The 24,933-nt window shown below is 36.2% G+C and overlaps 2 protein-coding genes and 1 long non-coding RNA gene across 10 annotated transcripts in view; 2 read left to right on the top strand and 1 right to left on the bottom strand.

Annotated features, from left to right (window-relative positions):
* gab1 (GRB2-associated binding protein 1) overlaps window positions 1–14,340 on the top strand; it is a 93,982-nt gene extending 79,642 nt beyond the window's left edge. For 3 of the 8 annotated variants that reach the window (XM_058772998.1, XM_058773019.1, XM_058773041.1), the window contains 7 exons: window positions 1,033–1,127; window positions 1,235–1,538; window positions 3,824–3,907; window positions 7,104–7,197; window positions 7,727–7,853; window positions 10,901–11,029; window positions 12,434–14,340. In XM_058772998.1, the coding sequence (XP_058628981.1) occupies window positions 1,033–1,127; window positions 1,235–1,538; window positions 3,824–3,907; window positions 7,104–7,197; window positions 7,727–7,853; window positions 10,901–11,029; window positions 12,434–12,592 (992 nt within the window). In that variant the 3' untranslated portion in view covers window positions 12,593–14,340. Of the gene's footprint in view, window positions 1–1,032; window positions 1,128–1,234; window positions 1,539–3,823; window positions 3,908–7,103; window positions 7,198–7,726; window positions 7,854–9,544; window positions 9,621–9,805; window positions 9,843–10,900; window positions 11,030–12,433 lie in introns of all 8 variants that reach the window. The other 5 variants (XM_058773013.1, XM_058773027.1, XR_009270741.1 and 2 more) reach the window with 4 other exon arrangements.
* A 136-nt stretch (window positions 14,341–14,476) lies between these two features.
* The window catches only part of frem3 (Fras1 related extracellular matrix 3), a 28,881-nt gene continuing 18,424 nt past the window's right edge, over window positions 14,477–24,933 (bottom strand). Inside the window, exons 13-24 of the mRNA XM_058772994.1 lie at window positions 23,491–23,649; window positions 22,867–23,170; window positions 22,583–22,714; window positions 22,157–22,488; window positions 19,591–19,783; window positions 19,289–19,393; window positions 18,221–18,348; window positions 17,962–18,096; window positions 17,697–17,823; window positions 17,382–17,569; window positions 17,010–17,156; window positions 14,477–16,923 (exon numbers count right to left, since the gene is read on the bottom strand). Coding sequence (XP_058628977.1) covers window positions 16,405–16,923; window positions 17,010–17,156; window positions 17,382–17,569; window positions 17,697–17,823; window positions 17,962–18,096; window positions 18,221–18,348; window positions 19,289–19,393; window positions 19,591–19,783; window positions 22,157–22,488; window positions 22,583–22,714; window positions 22,867–23,170; window positions 23,491–23,649 — 2,469 coding nt within the window. The 3' untranslated portion in view covers window positions 14,477–16,404. The remainder of the gene's footprint in view (window positions 16,924–17,009; window positions 17,157–17,381; window positions 17,570–17,696; window positions 17,824–17,961; window positions 18,097–18,220; window positions 18,349–19,288; window positions 19,394–19,590; window positions 19,784–22,156; window positions 22,489–22,582; window positions 22,715–22,866; window positions 23,171–23,490; window positions 23,650–24,933) is intronic.
* Window positions 18,562–24,933, top strand: part of LOC131538913 (uncharacterized) — an 80,131-nt gene continuing 73,759 nt past the window's right edge. Inside the window, exon 1 of the long non-coding RNA XR_009270750.1 lies at window positions 18,562–18,720. This is a non-coding gene — a long non-coding RNA (uncharacterized LOC131538913). The remainder of the gene's footprint in view (window positions 18,721–24,933) is intronic.

Below are 24,933 nucleotides of genomic sequence, written 5' to 3'. Positions count from 1 at the left end.
GCTTTTTTCAGCTTAAAAAAAACGTACCATCCCCAAACTTCTGAACGGTAGATTAAAATAATTATTCATATTATAAATAATTGAGACTGTAAGACATTGTAGTAATTACTACAGGTTTTCAAGGGTTCATTCTGCCTGTTTGACAGTTAGAACAAATTTTATAGTGGTCTGTAATAAAGCAGACAAAGGACTAACGTACACATGGAATAATGGAAAGGGCATCACTGTGAATTTGGGCAAAAACCTAGCCTTTATTTATTTATTTATTGTCAGATTATATATTTGTTTTTCTTACAGTTTGCCAGAATGCTTGAAATATATGCTAAAAAGCACTAAAATGTAACCCAATTTTACAGTATGACAATGTCAATATTGTGGACATATTTATTTTGGGATACTAAATCCTGATTTTATTTACCATTTCTTATTTTCTGGCAAATCATTATTTCAATATATTTTCAATAAGAGGCCATCAAGCTATTTGTGCTGCAACAATGGGGTCATGTAGTCATGAGTGGGTCCCTCTAGTGATGTTTGGTGGTATTGTAGTATTGAGATTGTTTGTACACTCCCTTCTTCACACATGCCTCCATAATAATACACAACTACATATGTAATTATAATAAAATAATGCATTGATACAGCAAGGATGGAATAAATTGTTTAAAAAATGACACAATAGACTTATTATATTCAACAAGAATGCATTAAATTGATCAAAAGTGAAAGTAAAGATATACAGATTACAAAAACTAAATATTATATTTTAAATAAATGCTGTTCTTCTGAACTTTCTCAAGAAAGTCATGTGACAGAAGACTGGAGTAATTGCTGCTGAAAATGCAGTATTGCTAACACAGGAATGCATTACATTTTAAAATGTATTTAAATAGTAATAATATTTCACAATATTACTGTTTTAATATATTTTTAATGAAAATAAATGCAGCCTTGGTGAGCAGAAGAGAGATGTTCTGTGACTTTTTTTTTTTTTTTTTTGACTGCATTCATTTATTTTGTATTATTTCACAGATTACGGATCTCAAGACTGCTATGATATACCCCGTCCCTTCCCCCCAGATAAAAGTTGCTCATTTGATTTTAATGAAAGCTTCAACAACTATTTTGTAAGTTTTCCTAATTAATCAACTTTATCTATTTTAAAACTAGGTCCTGTCTTTCAAGTGTCTTAAGAATCCCTAACAGTTTCTTCCCTGTTCTTGGATGCATGTAGAAGAATAAAGGCATGGTGCCAGTTGGAGGTGTTTCCACTGAGGAGATGGATGAGAACTATGTACCCATGAGCGTCCACTCTTCGTCACATCAGCGCTCTGGCAGCCTATCAGAACCCATCCAGGAGCCCAACTATGTGCCCATGACTCCGGGCACAGTGGAGTTCTCCTCCCTCGGAAAACAGGTGCCCCCTCCAGCCCACATGGGCTTCCGCTCCAGCCCCAATACCCCACCTCGTAGACCGGTGCACATGCCCGAATGCCAACCGCCACCCGTAGACCGCAACCTCAAACCTGACCGAAAAGGTGAGCCCTGAGGTTTGTTTCTTTTATGGTGTGTGTGTGTGTATAAGGAGGGATTGTGTTAATGTGTACAGTGCTTGCATCTCTTCAGCATAGCAACTCTCATTGCCACCTTTCTCACTAACAGGTGTCGGCCCATGCTTATGAAACATTTCTTCCACCTTTAATTGAGTTCTCAGTCTGCTTGTTGCCATGTGATCATAACACGTATTACAGATCTTTCAACTCGCTTAGCGAACTAGTCTGCACTGCTGTTTCAATGACCTTTGCGTTTTAATCATTAGCATGTGACCTCACAAATAAAAGAAGCTATTGTCTATAGAATCTGAGCCCTGGGTATGAGGGAGCCTGTCTGCGCCGTTAGCCTGGAGCGGTCACCTCTGTCCCCATTGTGCCTTAGTGAAAGACCTCTTTGATGGCCAGACCTGCAAGGGGAATTTCAATCTGGTCTGAGAGAAAAAGAGGACGTGCTGAAAGTTGCACAAGCAGGCTGAAACATCAACAGCCAGCTGGGACAGCACTATTGATGTAAACATTAATGGCAGCAGCTCTCTGCGCTCATCCGAAACCATTGTGTATCTTCAATTACGTGTTACTGTTTCCGAGCGCTGGCTAATGCAAGAGACAGCATGTTACGTGCAGAGGAGATGCACCACTTGGCCTTAACTGTGAGAACCCCATATAATTTGGTGATTTCAGTGACACCCATAACTAGCAAGCAGCAATGCAATAATAGACAAATATGTGATACTGTTAAATTATACATAATTACAAGCAACTTATTTTAAAACAATCCCTAACCCTATATGTGCATGTTGTAAATTAGTATTACTCATTACTTTCAGTGTAACAAGAACACACATAGTGTAACCTAGAAAAAAAAGTTGTTCTGTAAGATATACTACTATAAATACACATTGCCCAAATACGTAGCTTAAAGTGCATCAAAGTCATTTGACATTGCCTTAAATCACGTGACTCGGTAATTAGCTCAGAAGATTGACTCAGTCAATCAGACCATAAATCTGCCACATACAGTGCATTTAATAAATGACTGCAACAGCAATTTGATTCTTGTGATGGAAAGATGCTTTGTTTGCTCATTTTTCCATCATATTTTATTTTATTTAGTAACACTTTAGAATAGGGAACACATTTACTTTTAACTAAGAGTTTTTCCTCAATAAACTCCTAAATTTGCTGCTTATTAATAGTTAGTAAGGTAGTTGTTAAGTTTAGGTATTGGGTCAAGTTAAGGGATCTAGAACATGGTCATACAGAATAAGGCATTAATATGTGCCTACAAGTACTAATAAACAGCCAATATGCTAGTAGTATGCAATAAGCAACTAGTTCATAGTGAGAATTGTACCTTAAAATAAGGTGTTACATTTTTTTCCCTATAAATTACAACTGGTGTGACGTTCGGGTGTCCACATGATTTTGGCCAAGCAGTGCATGTGGGGTACTGAAATAGGTCTTCTTAAAAATCATTTTTCTAAACATGGGCCAAGCACTAATTGTTTTCACATCATTCTCAAATTCCCAGTGTCCTTTCTACTGCTCTTCAGACTGCAGCTTATTGTATTTGTTGCGTATTTGCAAGCTTTTTCTGAACATGGTGTGATTCAAATGGCTTTGGTGGCATTTTATAGTTAGTTGTTGGGTACTTTGTTTCCTAGTGTGTTTGTCCTCTCTCTATTCTTTTATTGGCTGTTCTATATTAGTCTAAATATTAGTCTCTGTTCTGCCTGGTTTCTCTCTCTTCCTGTATCAAACTTTTTACATGAACAGTCTCCTTCAGACTTGGAAATCATTATGATACTCTGCTCTTTTTTTGTGTTTTGCCGGTTGTTTAATTGTGGCCATCATCACTGTTGGACTTGTGGTATTTTCTTGTGGCAGCTATTTGCATACAGCAGAAAAAATAAGTTGGTTTAATTTTCCTAATATTACAAAGACATTACTGAACCCTTCTGTCTGGCTGAGCCACATGCTGGCGTGTCGTCGGTTGGTGTGAATGCTTTACTCACCCACGTGTGTCTGTTTAACCCTGTGCATGTCCGTCTTTTGTGGGGAAGCCTTGTTCATCGCATGTCTTAAATGCATGAAGTGTTGTTGCCATGGCAGCAGCCCAACACATATTTGTTCGGCGAAAGAGAAGAGGCACGAGTGATGGAGGTGGCCGTGATTGTGCTAAATTGCATGGGTGTGAAGTTTAGAAGAAGACAAGGCCGATTTCTTTCAAAAGAGACATGTAACAAAGAAGTTTTCTCTCACCAATTCAGGTCAGAGTCCTAAAATAAACAGAGCAGTCGGTCTTGAGCGAACCGACTCCCAAACCATAGGTGAATTCTCAAGACGGCGTAAGGGTACGTACCTCGACAGAATGCTACTCTCACTGTCTGCCGCCTCAGTTCTGAGGTGTATTTTTGTGAAAGTTTTAACAAGCTCTAATTGTGAATGATGCATTGAATACACTAATAGAACAAATCAAATTTCATTTAACACTGGCCCTCATTACATGTTTGATTGACAGCTGTCATGACCTTGATAGAAGTGACTTATAAACTGAGAATATGGCTACTTTGACGCAGCAAAGGATATGGTTCTAACTAGGGACCTTTTTGTATGTTTCTTCTACTTTTATTTTAAAGGGATTGTTCACCCAAAAATGAAAATTCTGTAATTAATTACTCACCATCATGTCGTTCCAAACCCCTGAGACCTTTGTTCATTTTAGGGACACAAATCCGAGAGCTTTCTGACCCTGCAGAAACGCAACTGACATGTTCAAGGCCCAGAAGGGTAGTAAGGACATCATTAAAATAGTCCATGTGACATCGGTGGTTCAATCTTAATTTTATGAAGCTGCGAGAATACTTTTGTGCACAAATATAACAAAAATAACGATTCAACAATTCTTCTCTTCCGTGTTTTTTTTTTTTGCACACAAAAAGCTTTCTCTCAGCTTCATAATTACGATTGAACCACTGATGTCACATGGACTATTTTAATGATGTCCTTACTAGCTTTCTGGGCCTTGAACATGTCAATTGTGTTGCTGTCTATAGAGGGTCAGAAAGCTCTCGGATTTCATCAAAAATATCTTAATTTGTGTTCCGAAGATTTAGAACGACATGAGGGTGAGTAATTATTGACAAATTTTTTATTTTTGGGTGAACTTTAGGTTTACCTTGCTGTCGTTTCCATTATAAATTTATGAAACTCTAAATCATATATAAATGCATTCAAAATGTCTTGTTTTAATTTTTAGTATTTTAAGTTACTTATTTAGAATTTATTTGGACAGAGTATCAAATATTTATTTTTTATTATAATTAATTTATTGAATTATAATTATTAAATAGTGTACATTAATTTATTTAGACAAAATATATATCTAGACAAAATTGAGTATTAATATCAGCCATTTATTGGTTATAGGCAATAACCAATAACATGAAAATATCTATACCGGTACCTCTAGTACTCATATTTTAGAGTGCTAAATATAGTTCTGTTTGCACATAGTTTGGTAATTATGAAATTATGAATTATCCTTTAAATGTTCTGTACTTATAACCACATATATTACTCAGTATTTACTTTTTTTCATCATTTACTGGTTAAAGGCATTATTTAGACCTTTATAGAAAAGGGGGATTCATTCTGCATATTCTTTCATACAGAGAGAGTATTCAAGCTACTTTGACACAATTCATTGTAAATATGGTTTCCCAGCCCAAACACTGACTGTGTGAACGTAGCCTATCATACAAACATTCACTACCTGAAGTGTATGGAGGAACTTGGCTTTCCACTCAGATATTTTTAGAATTAAGTTACTGATGCCGTTTCCTATCCATTGCTTTGTCTATAGTGTGCGCAGACTGCGTTCCCTGTGAAGGCAGCTGGATTTATTTCTTAAATGGTTGGTCAGCTGGTTATTAAGCAAGTGAATTTGTGATAGATGAGGTTCTGGTAGAGTGATGCTTGTGCTTAACTGGTGGAGGCAAGCTAACACACTTGATATCGCAGGTACTGTAAAACTAACTGATTAACATTTGACACTCAATCATCAGTGTCTCTACAAACACTTTTCACTGTCAAACTGCTCACTGACCCAAGAGTCATAAACATTATAAACACTTAACCAACACATTTGCATAAGCATTTTTTAGTCATATTGACAAGAGCTGAAAGTGGGCGGATGAATCGTATTATGACTAACAGTTTGAAGAGCAATCCAGGTGTCTGGATAAAATCTTGGGAGCTTCCTGATGCTGCTTTGTTTAATGGCATCAGGATATACCTGCCATCAGGAAATCCAAAGATACATTGCTGTTCAAAAGTTTGGGGTCTATAAGATTTTTGGGGGGAAATAGTCACAGAACCACCTCGCTACAGTTGTGCTACTTAATAATATCAGGATTCTTTGATCAATCGAAAGTTCAAAAACAGTTGTTTAATGCAAACAGTTTAATGCGTCTTTGCTAAATAAAAGTATTAATTCCTTTAAAAATAAAAATAAAAATTCACTGACTCCAAACTGTTAACCAGTAGTGTATCTCCCATCAGGGTGTCCGAATACCAAATATACTTAAAAATAAAGAAATGTAGCACTACATAACTTGCGCACCTATGGATTATCTGCAGTGAATTGGGTGCAATCCGAATGAGAGTCCAAACAGCAGAAAAAATTAAAAAACAACAACAAAAAAACCATCACAAGTGGGTTTATCAACTCTTTGTACTTATGACGGCACCCATTCACTGCTGATGAAATGTAAATGTAAATAATACATTTTGTGATGCAATTTTTCTAAGTGATCATGATACCATATATTACAATATTATTTAGTAACTCACTCAAGCCACATTTTGTGCCCAAAAAGTTCAGTTAGGGCCTTGAGATGCATATCAGTCTGTGCTTTCTTCCCTCACACACTGGCACCAGCTGGTGTGCGTTTCAGCCAGCTACAGCTACTTCTCAGTTGCCAGATTGGGTGTATCTCAGCTCAGCAGAGTTTTGGGCCAGCTGCAATTACTAAATCAGATGCTACTTATGTGTGATAAGAGGAAGAGAGAGGATATGTGTGATTCATCCCTCATTTTTGATCTTCCATTGGCAGTGGCCTTTCTTTTTAACCTTTCCAGTTTTCTCTCAGGTGTGAGTTCAGTTCTCATGACTTGGTCCTATATTTGATTCAAGTCTGTTCTTAGGTGGGGGTGGGGAAAGAATGAAGTGAAACACACTTGTCCCGCTGAAGAAAGGTTACTTATTTACTTCTGACTCCCATTATGTACTAAATAGCAGATATCGCCCTCTACTGGCTAAAAGTAGAGAACCACCATCTAAATTACATGCAAATTTGTGTGTATAAATCTTAATAATACTTTATTTATTAATAACAGTTTATGTAGAAATGTTTTTGACTAATTTACACACAAATTTGTAATATTACTACTTGTCTTGTTGTTGATAACCATGTATTAGGCCAAACCTTTGGGTGGTGTGTCATTCGGAACATTTTTCTGCATTAAACTGCTGGGTTTTTTTTGCAGTTAAGCCGGCCCCTTTGGAGATCAAGCCTCTGGCAGAGTGGGAGGAGTACACGGCGCCGGTCCGTTCCCCCGTGACCAGGTCCTTCACGAGGGAGTAAGTGTTGAGCATGTTTCCACTCAAACAGAGACAGATCAGTATTTAAGCATGGTTCTGCATGGCCTCCACACCACAGACTCCACAGGCTAAATAACTAATCATTCATGCATTCCTGTAGTCTTGTCCTAACATCCCATAATAGTAAAATGGTAGCGATGATAGTAAAACGTCGTCATAATTTATGTTCATAAGTGATTGGACTGTCATCACTACCTAACACCACATTACAAACAAAAGCGGTAGTGATGACAGTGCAATAAAGGCATGAATTGTGTTCTTGAATTATTTACTGAATTAATACAGTGATGTAGGTGCTATGTGGCTCATGTGTCTGGAACGCTGGAAGTGTGTGTGAATCAGTGCCACTGAAGGTCTTTTTGACTGCCAGTGTGTTTTGGGTTCCACATTATCAGCCAAAGACGTCCAGCTCAGACCTTGTATTAATCCAGACAGAGTTTGTGTTGCTGTTCTTTGTGTGTGTGTGTGTGTGTATGAGCGGCAGTGTAAATGTTGTCCTGCTGCTCAGCCCCTCTAGGTGTACCGCGGCCCCCAGACCGTCCTCGGGGCATAGCACTGCCTCCAGCAGCGACTCCGACGACTGTGATGAGAATTATGTAACCATGCAACACGCTAATATGTCTACAGATGAACCAGTATGTAAAAAAAAACACCACAGCTACTGTTCCACTCAATTATAAATAATTCATGCATTCACAATTGGAATGTGTATATATGTATATAAAGTTAATTAATTTAACAGGTATAAATTATAGAAGTAATTTATATACACATACATTAACAACTGGACATTTTTAGTATTTTTGAAAAAAAGTATCTTATGCTTACCAAGGCTGCATTTATTTGATACAGTAAAAACAGTAATATTGTGAAATTTTGTTGCAATTTAAAATAACTGCTTTTATATATATTTTAAAATGTTATTTACTTGCTTCAATCTTGAGTGTCATATGTTCCTTAAGAAATCATATTAATATGCTGATTCGGTTATTATCAATGTTAAAAACATTGATACTGATCCCAAACTTTTAAATGGTAAGGTAAATGTGTAAGTTTAATTTATTTATTTTTAAGTGATTTATTTTAAGTGATTCTTAGAGTTTATTTTTTTTTCCCCATATTATTTTCTGCTGATTTGGTTGAAATAAACATGGTCTTGATTCCACCATTTTTTTCTACACACATATATATATATATATATTATTAGACATAAAGTCTAGAGTGAGAATAAAATCGCAGGTTCCCAGAAATTTGGTGGTGGTGGTATTTTGTGGTCTTTCAACAGACTGGATAGAAGGACCCCTCGCAGTTTTTCCTACCTTTTTACTTTTTTACTTTTTTTCTTCTATTTCTGTTGTGTCTTTCTTCTATTTTTTTGTTTTTGTTTTTGTTTGTTTCCTTGCTTTCACCTGAAGGGCATTTCTTCTTTGTTCCATGTTTCTGTTCATTTTTTTTCTTCAATTTAAATGCATACCCTAGTGAAAAATAAATATATTAAAATGTATTTGAAAACATTTTTTTCATGCTAAGTATACTACAAATACATTTACATATTTATGAACTTAATAAAAATACCATGCAATTGTACTTTTGGTATACTAAACAAGTCTGCTAAATTGGAACAACTAATTTTGTACTTAATGAATTTTAATTGCACAGAAGTAGCGCTGAAGTCCAGCTAAAGAGATATTGAAGTATACTTGATTGTGCTAAAGTCGAACTATTGCAAATATACTTCAGGTACACTTTAAATATATTGCATTTAAAGACCGTTATTATTCAAAAAATCATACAATCGTCATCAGTTGTGAGTAAAATTAAAACACATTTTAGGCTTAATATTAACAAATGTGCATTGTGCGCAAGTAGTACTCCAAATAAAGTTTAATACGGATTTTTATATCAGTAAGTGTCGAACAATATGTAAGTAAATATGTTAATAGATTTGAACTATACTTAGTTTGAAATAAATGTTTTTTAAATATATTACTTTTTTACTAGGGTAATATGGAGCTTTTTGTGCATGGCTTGTTTTGTTTGCTAACATGTTAGCATGCAGCAGTAAAACAGTTGATAACACTGCACAGTATGGCTTTTGTTGCACTGGATTTAACTGCCAATATTTGGAAGAGACATTTCTCTACCTCTTTTCTGCTTCTTTTTTCCAACATGCTATTCCTTGCCTTCTTTTGTGGATCCTCTTGTCTGCCTCTTCTGTATTTTTCATTTTCCATTTCTATTTTCTCAGCGTGCCTTTGCCATTTGTTTCCTGTTTACTCTTTGATTTTTCTACTCCTCTTCTCCTCCCTGTTCCTCCATTTTGTAGAGAAGAGTCCTTCTACTGTACAGTTCCCATCACTCCTATAAAGAGAGAAGTGTCAGGTCTAGACCACCTGGATGAGGTGAGCAGGGTTATGAAGGGGGAACAACACTCTGGATGTGTGTTTTCAAGGGATAGTGAATTCTGTCAAATAAAATTCTGTCATCTTTTACTCATCCTACAGAAAATCTAAAAATACTATGTCAATACTACTAAGTCAATGGTGACCATTAGCTGTTTCAAAATATCCTCTTTTGTGTTCAACAGAAGAAAGAAATTCATACAGGTTTGGAACAACTGGAGGGTGAGTAAAAGATGACAGAATTTTCATTTTAGGTGAACTATCCCTTTCACAAAACTTAGTTGACCTTACCTGAAAACACCTGAAAAACATAATTAGGTGTTATATATAAAATCATAGTGTTTACAAATAGTGTTGTAATAATATTTTACAGTATTGCTGTTTTATTGTATTTTTGATCAAATAAATGCAACCTTGGTGAGCATAAGAGACATCTTTTGAAGACATGGAAAAAATGACCCCAAACTTTCAAACAGTAGTGTATGTGTGTCATTTAGAGTTTTTTTTTTTTCCTGGTAAAAAGAAAAACCTGTTTATTTCAACATGAGTGGAACCTAAATTACTTGCATATAGTTTTATGAGGGCTTACATTCTATATTTTTCAAAGATGATAATCATAGCTATACATGATTGTATTGTTTTTTTAACAATTGTATACACTATGCATTACATTGTAGTGTTGTTCCCCAGACAGTCACTTGATGATTGGATTTGTATTGAGTTACTTAATAATGCTGCATGAAATAAGGCTTGATATATTATATGAAACCTGTATAGAAAAACTACATTTATGCAATACATAATTATTACATTTATGACTCATACCATGAAAATAATCTTGCAAATGACGCTTTTAGAGGTTGGACTGACATCTGCAGAGGTTGTTTCTTCAGCAGAATCCTTCAGAACTAATAGAGCATTATTTTGAATTACTTGCATTGATCATTAATGCATTATGAAGTTGTCTGATCAATATGAAAGAGTTTAGAAAGACCTATTTATGCATATTTTGCAGACATGATAATGTGTACACAACTCTTTACCGATTTAATCATTCGAGTGAGTGTTGGGTGAACGACTGCATGTCACTGATAGATAGGTAGTTTAGATTAAGTATTTAAAAAATTCAGACTCTTCACTTACATCATCTAGTTTCATTGTAGTCGATTAATATATCAGTTGCATAAATCGTTTAATAACTAATTCTGACTACAACATTGACTATTATCTCTATGTATGCAACCTTTTTGTTGTAATTTGTTTATTTTTTAAAATCTCAGAACATGAAGCTAGCAGCACCAATGAATGCTGATGGAGGTGGCAGTCCCATGGTGAAGCCTAAAGGAGACAAGCAGGTGGAGTACCTGGACCTTGACTTGGACCCTGGGAAATCGACTCCTCCTCGGAAGGTGAGATATGAATAATAATTAAGCAGAATTAGACAAATTGTAAAATAAAATATTATGGATGGATGTGTTTGGGTGAGGTTTTTTTTTTTTTAATCATCAGGAGTCAGACAAGCGTAACAATGGAGGCATAATACATGTTGACCCCAGTGTTCTTATCCTCAGGCTCTATTATACACCCGTTATATTGCCTTTTTGCCATTAATTAGCAGGATTGAAATCTACTTTTCTCTCAGATTGATGGAATATAGTCATTATCTGGCCTCTCTTATTAACAGTGCATTTTGCCTGTACATCAGTTGAGGATTATTATTTTTCCCATCATTGTTTGCAGACAAGTATGGAAGCATGCTGCCGCCACTGAATAAAAAATAAAAAAGTAATTGGGACTTTTTTTTTCTCAGAATTGCCTGATACAAACTAACTTATAAAGTCCAGTTCTGAGGGGGAAAAAAGACCGATATTTTCTCAGAATTGCGAGTTTACATCTCACAATTCAGATTTGATAACTTGCAGCTGCATGTTATAAAGTCAGAATTGCAATATATGAACTCGCAATTGTGAGTATTTTCTCAAAATTCTGAGTTTATATCTCGCAATTCTGGCTTTATAACTCACAATTGCGATTTTATATTCCATAAATTTTGACTGGTGAGTCTATTTCACAATTCTGGGGAAAAAAGTCTCATTTTCTATTCAGTGGCGGAAACAGGCTTCCATAGACAGGAGACTGTAGTTAATGGCAGCTGTTTCAATTCCTGGTCAGCCGTTTCTGAGATACTGGAACTTTACTTCTGTTGCCAAAATAATGTCACTCCCTTTTAATTTTTAGCTTTTTAAATAATGGAATTACCCATTTTCCCATTATTTAATAAGTTAAATATTAATATTACAATTAAATTAAAACAATGTCATGTAAAGTACAAGTATTGTTAGGTAAACTAGGGTTACACGGATTCCAAAATTCTGTCTGATAGCCATAAGCCAATTAGTATAATACTGATAAAGTAACATTTTATTTGAAAAATAAATTTAATGCAAAAATATAATGCAGATGTAAGAGTAAAACACTAATAACTGAAAGTAGTTTTTTACTGCTACAAGTGAATTTAGGAATCACAACATTCTCTAAATATTTAACAGTGATATTAAATTATTAGTATTTTTAAAGAACCGATATTGTACCGATACATTGTGCATCCCTAAAGGAAACATTTATTCAACTTGTCAAATAATTATTTAATATACAGAATTTTACAAAGTCTGTTTTATATACTACTAATACCGTAGAAAAGTGTTGTAGCAGTTTTTTTCTTTTTTTTTTTGTATCAACTTTTTACCCAAATATCGGTACTTTTGGCATCTCTCTCTCCTGTTTTGACTGCCTCTCGTATCTTGACCTTGCAGAAGAAGAGTAACGGGACTGGTATTTCAGCATCGGACGAGCGGGTAGACTATGTTGTGGTGGATCAGCAGCGAACGCAAGCACTGAAGAGCACACGTGAGGCCTGGAGTGACGGACGGCAGTCGACGGAGCAAGATCCCCCCAACAAAGGGGCCAAATGACACCCATCTCTTTCCTCTTTTCTGCACGGTCATGACTCGCGGGAGGCTGAGGAACGGAGGCCTCCACGTTTGATTTTAGATACAGCTGTGTGACAGCGCCTAGGTCACAGCTCCCAGATCAGCTAGTTTACACTGCTTCCTGCTAGACGACAGCACCCACGCAGGGGAGAGCTGATCCGAGGGATCCTCATGTATAAGCTGACAGACTCCAAGTAGGATGGACCGCACTCTGCACAGGGGTTGAAGGACGCGCCGAGCCTTTTCGGCTGAAAGCCCAGTGAAAAATACGCTAACAGCAGCATTATTCATACTATATGGATACACACTGCCCCCAACTCGTCAACTCAAACAGTTTCAGATTTTTGCATATTGTTTTTCCCACATCGTGATGTTAAAGTACATTATTCCATGGGCTAGGGGAGCATCAGGTCTGGTGAATTTGTCTGTCCTCAAGTTTTTATTTTTTTTATTTTTTATTTTTTTTAAACAATGTTCCATGTTCACAAAACTGCCAAGGTGAGTGTTTAGGATGCGTTTTAGAAGCCTAAAACGTTTTTTATTTTTATTTTTTTGTGTGTGTGTATAGTTCCATGATAATCTGAAACTTTTACACATCTAAGTTAAATTTTTTTTCCATTCGTTTTATTCTTGTGGGCCTCAGTTGTAATTCGGTAGTGCAATCAAAAGGTTTTGAGTTGCTTGAGCCGCAAATCTACTAAGGTGAGTTAGTTTGTTTGAAAATGATTATCGTTTGCATTTGCATTTAAGACAGCAGGCAGACTGTATAAAGTGTTATGTACATGAATAAAAGTGTCCTTTATTTGTATCTAATATCTAGTATGTTAAGGCTAAGGTGTGGATTCTGCAGGATAGAAGTCTACACGGTCTGAGATGGTATCAGAAACTATGAAATGTTATTGGTGGAATCAGGAACTGTGATAGTTTTTAACAGAGAAGAGATTTCTCTGATTTTGTGTGTTTTATGTGTTTGGTTTTATTCTCTCTTTTAATTTCCTTCAAAGCAAGGTATCAATTTACAAAAGCGCCAAGGTCAGGTACTCACTGAAAGGTTTTAACAGATTTCATTTATTTTATTTTATTTTATTTTATTTTGCAGCTATAGATGACGTCTTTAGTGTTGCAGATCGTATGTTCTCATAGAAACCTTTTGAAATTGCTTACGATGCAAGATATTATTACTAAGTATGAGATGCCTTCATGGAGGTGAGGAAAAGCCGGTCAAGTAGTTTCAGGAATTTTATTATGCTTCTTCATTCTCTGTGTGACTGGTCTGTCAATGCATTTTATTGCCACTTCGATAATTTATTTCCGATGGAGTTCCGCAGCTCTTGGAGACTAATTGCCTTACCATTGCAACTTTTTTTGAATGTTGTAAATATGATCCATTCAGTGATATTAGCTCATGTCAGAATACATCTATTCAGAATACATCAGCATAGAACTTTACTGTGTGTGTAAAATAAAATAGCTCTACTAACTACCATTCTTAAGCCAAGAAGACACTGTTGATGTGTTGCAACACCATTGGTGGCTTCTGCTGTATATATCGATACAGGCTTTTCAAGCATGTCTTTTGATTCCAAGCTGTGCCTATTTTGTTTCACTTCTACTCAATTCTTTTTTTTTTCTTCGAGTCCTCAGACCCTGATGCTTTTTATCTTTTTTAATGAATCTGAAAGAAATGTACATTTTAAAATAAACTCAATAAAAAATGATACTTCAGGAGATTACTGCTGGCATTGCAACTAATGGAATTTGTGATGATTTTTAACTGTTTTCAAAACTGCAATTTCAGTTACATAGAACATTATAGGTTAATATTAAAGGGGTAGTTCACCCAAAATTGAAAATTATGTCATTAATTACTCACCCTCGTGTTTTTCCAAACCTGTAAGACTTTCGTTCATCTTCAAAACACAAATTACGATATTTTTGATGAAATTCGAGAGCTTTCTGACCCTCCATAGACTGCAACGCAACTACCATGTTCAAGAAAGGTAGTAAGGACATCTTTAAGATAGTCCATGTGACAATAGCGGTTCAACTGTAATTTTATGAAGCTACGAGAATAGAATCTTTTTGTGTGCAAAGAAACAAAAATAATGACTTAATTCAATAATTCCTTCTCTTCCGCAGATTCACGAGAGGTGAACTATCCCTTTAAATCATAAATGGTGTCCTGATAGATACCTCTGCATGTAAAAGAGCTTCAACTTTAACCACACCTTATTCAATGCAGTTTGAACTTGGAATTTATCAGTAGTTTACTCCTTACTGCCTGGAACATGTTACATATCAAGGGTATCGTGCACATTTGATTGATCTTATGACAGCTGAAATGATAGAAATTCTACTCGTCACAGGGTATAGAAGGTAGGCATTTATCTTAACAGGCATTTTATAATGAAACAAGGATCCAAGTATCTTAACAGAATTCTTTTCATCAGCAAAAAAGAAAATAACATTAAATAATTCTCAAAAACATATAGAGTTAATAAAACGGCTGTATTCAAACACAAGGCTAATGGTGTATTCACTGACACAGACTTCTTTAAATCTGTTGGGTTTAAAACTTGTGTCCTGGAGTTATTTCATATTTAGTTATTTTTATAATACAGGGTGAGATATGTATTACAAAATATTGGTGGAAAAAATCTTGGTTTGAGACTGACAATTCAATTTTAATACACTGAGCAATAACCAACATTAAACAATAAATTGAAACGAATATTAATTGGGAAACCACAAAATAAAATAAAAAAACCAAGCAACAGTTTGAAATTATAATTATATTAGCACTATTTGCTTTAATTTTGTAAATCTGTAATGATTTTTAAATGAATAAAGTACGTAGTTCACACGTTTTCAAGTTTTTTTGACGACACCGGAGAGACTTCCTTTTAACACCAGATATGTAACAGGCAGCTTTGTGTAATTCTGAACCACATTTTAACATCCTAAAGGTATAAAAATAAGTACATTCTGAATAGTTACGAACTTGAATTAATAATATTAAACATAACGCTCCCTTTGCATAGCAACATATCGGTCATGTGGGATCACTGACCTGTGCTCTTGTGCACAGCATTTCATGTCATGGAACATATAAAAATAGATGCATTTATTACAACAGTGTTCGAAGAAGCCAGTTCTTGCATCTTTCAGTTTGCTTAAATCTAACACATACACTCAGAAGAAGAACTGTAATGAAAATTTGAATGAAAGATTGAATGAAAATAAAATGGACTTGTTTAAATTGCCTGGGTAGTTGAATAAGGCTTTTGATGCCCAACATATACATTCATGCCAAAGTAATTTTACCTCTTATTCTTGTTTACAATGGAACTTTTTTGAACTTGGGGAAAAAATAAGTTGATTTATCTATAATGAATGAATGATTTATCTATTACTCAATTCGAGTTTGACACAAGCTGAAGCACAGATTCGCTCTGTTTGTCTGAGCAGGTTCACTGTTGCCAATTCTGGTTCACGATGGAAGCACGCTAAAATAACATTAGTACTATGAAGCTTAAACTTAATCTTAAAAAAAAAAAGGCAACAAGCAACTTCCTTTTGTTTGACCACTTAATATGAAGAGTCTTGGAGTCAAGATGTCTTCATTGAAGCTGTGGAAACCTCCAAAAGAGCCACATATTGGATGTTGTCATTTGCACTGAGGCTTTAGATCTCAGAATCTTTCTGTCTCTTCAAACTTCAGCTGCTTCTTGAGAAGAAGAGCACCATAGTGAGAGTTAGTTTTGGCATGTCTTAATGAACGGAACAGGGGCTGTTTAAACCTCAGAGCTGTCCACATTGTGTCTCATGGGCTCCCTGTTGTAAGCTGTGCAGGATGAAGTGGAATAAGGTGGGTACTTTTTCTCTTTCCTCTTGCGTCGCATCAAGAGAACCACCAGAACTACAACCAGGCATACCAGCAGGATGAGCCCAGCCACCCCCAGCAATGTGGACATGCCAGCGGGAAGAGAGGAATCTGAACCAGGCCCTTTGCCCAGGCTCCCCTCCACCAGAGGGTGCTCCAGGTAGGTTTCCCGACCCCAGGGCTGACTCACCCGTAGTCGGTTTGAGCGATCCAGGGCAATGTGCTGAATGTTGGTTCCTCGATTATTCTCAACACCGATCTCGAAAGCTTCTGGGTCGGGTACTGCACGTCGACTTCGGGATTGGGTGTCAGAGTCAGAAATGGAGGATATAGCGTGGTGGTACTCGAGGCTCCTTTTACCACGGCTGGCGTTGTCTTTAGAACGGAGTGTGTAGATGGTGTGGATGAACCATTCACGGCCAGTAGTAACCTGATGAATCAAACATGAAAGAATGCTCAAGATTCTGGTTCAAAGTTGGGTTTTACTATGGTAATAAGACATGGTGAGTCTCTGACCTGGAAGAGTGGAGATGATGACAGGGTGAAACCATCTGATCCAGGTTGTTGGACCAAAGACAGGGCTCCAGGGGTATCCAAAGCAAGGCTGGCATCGAAATTGACATTTCCAAAGGTGGTGGCTTGAGTTTCTGGCTGTGCTTTGTCCTAAAGTTCAAAGACCAACAAGTTCATACATCCAGTGAACACGAAAAAGATATTCAATTAACATGCAGTTACATACAATGACTCGAAAACATGAGCTATGGTGAGCATGGGAGGGAGGGAGGGAGGGAGGGGGTTACCATAAACAATGGTGAACAACTTCACATTAACATTTGTATGAAAGGTACAGTGAAGCAAGAAGGTATGAGGTTCAAATAAATTACATACCAGGATCTTGAGTCTATACAGCAAGGATGGAGCATCTGCCAGGCATCCGTACTCTTTATTAGTAGGGTTGTACTTTGGCACGTAGCCGTCTGTGCCAGTACAAAGGAACACTTTTTCTATGCTGCAGGAGAAAGAGTCGCCCAGGTTCTGCACTGGGTCCACCATCACTCGACCATAGATGTTCGAACCTACAAGGGAACCGATCGGAATAAAGTTTCACTCTCAAGGCAGGAACTGAATGAATTAGTAGTTCAACTATTTTCACCTACACTAATATTTAAATAAGCGTATTATATCGCTCTTGGATTCTTGTACCTTCCATGAAGGCAGTGTCCGTGCCCTCTCCAAAGCCCATGGAGCCATCAGACAGCCACATCTCCTTCTTTGACAGCAGGAACATCTGTGTGTTCAAACTGAACTCTGCTGCTACAGGGTCACTCACCTGAGAAACAGCACAAAATAATAAGCATCGTGCTTAAATATTCATTATGACTGGTAATTAGATGAACACGCTCTATAGCAGGTATATAGTTGAATCAATGATCAAACCAACTTTTCAGAATGAAAAAGAGAAACCAACCTGTTGGAAGCGGATGTCCATGTCGAAGGTGAGGGGCTCCCTCGGGTGACACACAGGGGGTATGCTGAACTCTCCGTTAGGTGAAGCAATGCAAGGAATCAGCTTCACAGTATAGGTGCCAGAATAGTCCCTCACCTACACACATGATCAGTTTACCTTTTTAATATCCATACAATCTATAGCCTGCATTTACTGTATGAATACTATGACTGACAGTATCTAAAAGAAACAAAAGGTAGAAAACTGGATTTGAACTTACAGCAAAGTCAGAAACAAAGCTCCATTGTTGCATGGGCTGGTTGTAAGTGGGCTCAGTTCTGATCAGGGAGAGAGTGAATGTGAGTCCAGAGTGGTCCGCTGACATTACCATGGAGGACAAAGTGGTTCCTGAAAGCCAATACAAATTCCAAACTTTTAAAATTCCAAATAAACATGACTTATTTTAGTCATATTCATCTAAAATAATATTTTGACGCATTAATTTAGAAAATTATAAAATGTATTATTACTATGGTTTAGAAATTGGGTAGTTTATTTTATCAATAAAAATAAGTACAATAAGTAATAACAAAAAGATAGAAATATCTGCCAGTGTACTGATCGACCAATCAGAGGCACGCATCGATAAAGTTACCACCGCGTGAAGCTGAAAAGAGAGGAAAACGAATACGGATGCATCTATTTGCACTGATGAGGATGAATTTACCATCTGTAGTTTGAAAGACGTGAGGACACAGGCGTGAAATGCATCGCAATGAGGTAACTTTTGAGATAGAATTTCCAATAAGGCGCCACATGAGAAATAAATGGCGCCAAAAGAAATCCGGCGAATTTACAAGCGAAGTGAGTAGAGCTCAGACTGAGGGAGACCGAGAAATAACTTAGACAGAGATCGTTTATCATTTTTAAAGACCTACATGGTGTCAATTCACTGCGTTAGGAAAGGGGTAATTTAAAACATATGTTACAAACAGGCCATAAAATGTATTATTAGCATAACTATAATGCTAACAATGCGCCTGTTTGTCACAAGCTGCGGTTACTCGATTACAACACACAGCTTCTTGAACAGTAAACATGTTTTTGACTGTAAACAATGTATAAACAATGAAACATGTAATCAGAATTGGGGAGAGTTAGTTTAATATAATATCACCACCAGTAGAGAGCAGTAAAGGTTTCTGTAAGGAGGGTAGTGACAGGACTTTACTGTCAGTAGGGGGCACATTTTACTGTAGTTTATAGATTTTCTCTTTGGGACAGAGTTTGACAGCACAATGAGAACTTGTCAACTGATATGAGTGTGTGTCTGTGTATTTTGGGTTACCTGGGTGAAACATGACAAACTGTCCCCTGAATCGAGCCTCAGTCTTGAAATTGACAACAAGACGGCCTTCATCATTTATTCTCATGCTGGTGGGATACATGGCACCTATAAAATAAAAGCACAAATAACAACATCAGACAGGTTATAGTGATTTTCATTGAAGTTTTAGGTGTAGACAAAGACTGATATAGCCTATGTAAACTGATAAATGTTTTAAAACCTGCATTAATCTATATCTGTTTCTATTTAATTTCACCATTTGAATTTATGATGCATCACTTGTAGTTAAAGCAGTGTACTACCTTGCAGCTCAGCCTCTGGTGGGCTTCCAATACCATCTTGCCATAAGATGGCAGTGTCATACACAAAGGTGAGCCGCAGCTCAGACCGTAGGTCAAAATGTTGCCAGCCGCCAACCGCAACAGGAGAGTGGAAGACATAGGACACAAATAGAGGCACCCGCAGGGTTACATAGGACTGAACAAGATTCAACACCTACAGACACAGGAACACAGGAAAACACATTAAAAATGTATGAGTAAAGTGTTCAAGAACCTTCTGAGTCTAGTGCTGTTTTTGCAAGTTGAAGCTGGAAATACATTTTTAAATACTCTTTTAGGATTTTTCTGATAAGATGTTTATGATTCTCTTTTTTTCTATAACAAACTGTAGTTCCTGACAAAAGATTTTATTTACTTTTTTATATGTATCATTTATTTATATTTAAATATTTGTTTCTTTGATAAGATGTGACTCGTTTAGACCTATGATTTAGACTGACCACATGCTAATCATTTTGACAAGCAGCTTAATCATAAAAATACAATTATATAACATATGTAATATAATTTAACATAAAACAATTCTACATATAAAATATAAAAATGTGTATATTCAGCAAGGACAGAAAAGACATTTATAATGTTACAAAAGATAAATAATCTTCTCTTGGACTTTGTAGTTATCAAAAAATCCTTTTACATTTTAAAGTATATTAGAATAGAAAATTGTATATTTTTAAGATATTTCATATTGTAATAATATTTCACAATATTATTGTTTTTCTGAATTTTTGATTAAATAAATCCAGCATAAGAGACTTCTTTCAGAAACGTTAAAAAGTCTTACAGACCCCAACCATTCAAACAGTATAAACTGTATAGAATTTAATAGTTTTTTTTAGTGCTGTCAAACGATTAATCTTTATAAAAGCAAAATAAAAGTTTTTGTTTACATAATATATGTGTGTATACTGCGTATATTTAGTATGTATATATAAATACAAACACATGCATGTACAGTCATGGCCAAAAATATTGGCACCCTTGGTAAATATGATCAAAGAAGGCTGTGAAAATTAATCTGCATTGTTAATCCTTTTGATCTTTTATTTAAAACAATCACAACAATCTAACCTTTTATTGGATAATAAGAATTTAAAATGGGGGGAAATATCATGAAATAAATGTTTTTCTCTAATACACATTGTCCACAATTAACAGCACCCTTTTATTCAATACTTTTTGAAACCTCCATTTGCCAGTTTAACAGCTCTAATTGTTCTCCTATAATGCCTGATGAGGTTAGAGAACACCTGGCAAGAGATCAGAGACCATTCCTTCATCCAGAATCACTCCAGACCCTTTAGATTCCCAGCTCCATGTTGGTGCTTCTTCTCTTCAGTTCACCCCAATCATTTTCTACAGGGTTCAGGTCAGAGGACTGGAATGGCCAGCAGAAGCTTGGTTTTGTGCTCAGTGACCCATTTTTGTGTTGTTTTTGAGGTTTGTGTTTGGATTATTGTACGGTTGGAAGATCCAAACATGGCCCATTATAAGATTTCTAACAGAGTCAGTCACTTATTGATTTTTTTATCTGTTGGTATTTGATAGAATCAGTGATGCCATGTGTCTAAACAAGATGTCCAGGACCTCCAGCAGAAATATAGGCCCACAACATCAAAAATACAGCAGTATACTTCATTGAACACATGGGGTACTTTTAATCCCTGTGTGCACCAAACCCATCTTGAGTGTTTGCTGCTAAAAAGCTCTTTTTTTTTGTTTCATCTGACCATAGAAGCCAGTCCCATTTGATGTTCCAGTCGTGTCTGATAACTGAATATGCTGGAGTTTGTTTTGGGGTGAGCGAGGAGAATTTTTCTTGAAACCCTCCCAAACAACATGTGGTGATGTAGGTGCTGTTTGACAATTTTTTTTAAGGTTTTCTGACCCCGAGAGTCAACTATTTTCTGCAATTCTCCAGCTGTGGTCCTTGGAGAGTCTTTAGCCACTCAAACTCTCCTTCTCACCGTGCATTAGGACGATATAGACACACGTCCTCTTCCAGGCAGATTCATAACATTTTATGTTGATTAGAAATTCTTAATTATTGCCCTGATGGTGGAAATGGGGATTTTCACTGCTCTAGCTCTTTTCTTAAAGCCACTTCACTAATTTGTGAAGCTCAATTATCTTTTGCCTTCTTTCATCATATTTACCAAGGGTGTCGATATTTTTGGCCATGACTATATATTTAAGAAAAATATGTTATGTTTTCATATTAAATATATTTATATATAATAAAAAATATAAGAATATATAACTGTATATATGTAAATATTTTCAAAATATTTACTGTATGTGTGTGTATTTATATGTACATAATAAATACACAGTACACACACACACGTATATTATGTAAACAAAAACTTTTATTTTTGATGCGATTAATCCCGATTAATCATTTGACAGCACTAGTTGTTGTTGTTGTTTTTTTTATGTTACCTTAAACAAATTACATTATCTTATATGTCAATAATATTGATTGAACATAGCTTTGAATGACACAGATTCTCAAAATCCTTACCTGTCCATCTGTTCCAATGGATCCTCCACAGTCATTTAGCAGCTCTGACATGTCGTAGTAGCTACTGAACTCCCACAGACATGCCTCCAGGTTAAGATTGCGGTAGAATCGAAGGGAATTAGTGCTACGCATGGCCACGCTGTACTGGTATGGTAAAGTCTCGCCAATAATTTCTGGGTTCTTTGTGGCGTCAGTGATGAAACCATGTGCTGTTTGGATCTCGTTGAAATCCAAGAGGTTAGAGCAGCGGTGGTTACCTACTCGTGTGCCATCTGGACTAAGGGTTAGCTCAAAGTTTGAAAGGGGACGTGTGGAGATAACGGGCAGCATGCCTAAGGAAATAAGTGAGATGATTTATATCCTGGACTTTTTAGACATTTTCTTTGACATTCAAGTGCATTGTTTGTGATTGAGGTGGTCACTTACCATCCATGTGAGGCATAGTAATAGTGAGTTTGATCAAATTGGGGTAGTCAGGGTCATCCGGCCCGGTGTAACGGATTTTAGCTGAGAACGGTTCAGCACCAACTGTGCCAGGTATACGAGGCTGACACAGGCCTAAAGATGGCAGACAGATTCATTAACTTTTAATCTAATTCATTTTCCTAGAATCCCCAAGAAATAGTAAAAAAAAAATAAAAATAAACAAACAAAAGCCTGTGCTTTGTTGAATTAGTAATTCTTAAAGAATTGAGAACCAAGAGCCTCACCCTCCTCTCGGCTGATGACCACAATAGGGGAACTGAGCTCAAGCCCAGCGTCTCCATTGGCATTGAAGGCTCGGGCAGCACATTGTACACGGGAGCCAGCCTGGAAGTAGATGGAGTCCAATGTGATGGACTTGGTGTTAGTGAAGAAGGTGTTGGTGTCCACTTCTCGCATGGGGCTGGTGACTCCATCGGGTCCGCTAGGGGCACTAACCATCCAGCGGTACTGAGTCATTGTGTCATTGATGTTCTCCACTGAACAAATGGAACCAGTCTTGTCAAAGTCATAGTATTTGGGGTTGCAGGCCTGATAGAACATGGACACAAGAAAATATTAGATTCAGAATTACTGATGTATTTTTTTTTGAAGAAGAATGAGAGATACTGTATATTATATCCACCTATAATCTTGAATGATAACATTCAGTTATTGTTCACTGGCTTTTTTATGTGACGAGGTCACTTCACCTTCTCCATTTGCAAGATGTCACAACTGTTTGTACATTTCAATATTCCTTTTTATATAGGAAATGTAAAAAAAATAAAAATAAATATACATAAAACTTTTTTTTTTTTTAAAGGGACAGTGATTAATTGGAATTAACTGACATCTATGGTGTCACTCACCGTAACGCACACAACAGAATAGCCGGTTGGAGGGTGGGGATTGTCCTTGGCCCTAATTGTATCATCATACAGCAGCAAAGACACCACCTGAGGCACTGCTGGGAATGTGACATCAGCCACACTATTCATCTCTTCGATGTACACAATAGCCTTATTCATCTACAAAAATTAAGAGAGGAAAAGACAACTAGTTAGGCTACCAATCTCATTTTAGGAAAAACAGAGTATGTCAATCCTACAATAACATAAACAGCTGTAAAAAGACTATCAACTCACTGTGAACCTTTTTTCCAAGTAAGCACATGATATGTTTATAACAAAATGTTGGTTATTTTAATTCCGAGGTTGGTTTCACAAAACATTCTTAAGAATAAAAGTATTCTTAACAAAAGTTATTTTATAATATTTTGTGTTCTCAACGTCTTTTTTGTAAAGAAAAACTTTTAAAAATTTTTTTTATATAATTCTTACAAAATATTCGTTTTAAAGTATAGTAATGTTTAAAGTTAAACGAATGTCTTAAATACCCAAATGTAAGATGTTTATTGAATTTATTGGGTTGTTTAAAATATTTAAAGTGATAGTTCACCCAAAAATGAAAATTATGTCATTAAATACCCTAATGTTGCTGCAAACCTGTAAGACCTTTGTTCATCTTTGGAACACAAATTAAGATATTTTTGATGCATTCCGAGAGCTCTCTGACCCTCCTAACACAATCAAGGCTCAGAAATGTAGCAAGGAGATTGTTAAAATAAAACATTTGACATCAGTGGTTCAACTGTAATTTTACAAAGCTACGAGAATACTTTTTGTGCACAAAGAAAACAAAAAGAAAGACTTTATTCAACAATTCGTCTCCACCGCTAAACCCTATAGCGCCATTTTGGAGAGTATCACATACGTAAACAACATAGGGCCTATGCAACGTATGTACGCGGATACACTGTTTACGTTGTTTATGCTTTGATCTGAACGTAACCAATGTATCCGCATACATACGTTGCAAACATTGTTTACGTATGTGATACTCTCCAATATAGCGCTATAGGGTGACGCGGAGAAGACGAATTGTTGAATTAAGTCGTTATTTTTGTTTTCTTTGCGCACAAAAAGTATTCTCGTAGCTTTGTAAAATTACATTTGAACCACTGATGTCACATGGATTATTTTAACGATCTCTTTGCTACATTTCTGAGCCTGTCATGACAAAAAATAACGCGTATGCTTATGATTGTTGCTGTACTCTGCTGGCAATGCAAAAAGATGGCCTTTAAAGTGTTTTTTAATGAGTTGATCAGCAAGACTTCAGCAACAACTGCCATACAGTGAAATAACACCAAAGTCTGTCTTAGAAAAAAAAATATGTTCTTAAGAATATATTTGAAGAATACTAATTTGGAATATTTTTACAATCTTTTTAAAATCTTAAAAAGTTGTAAA

This window comes from Onychostoma macrolepis, chromosome 01 (genome assembly GCF_012432095.1).
Source record: "Onychostoma macrolepis isolate SWU-2019 chromosome 01, ASM1243209v1, whole genome shotgun sequence".
Taxonomy (NCBI): Eukaryota; Metazoa; Chordata; class Actinopteri; order Cypriniformes; family Cyprinidae; genus Onychostoma; species Onychostoma macrolepis.
The sequence above is the reverse complement of the archived record's forward strand: the minus strand, read 5'-3'. Positions and strand labels throughout refer to the sequence as shown.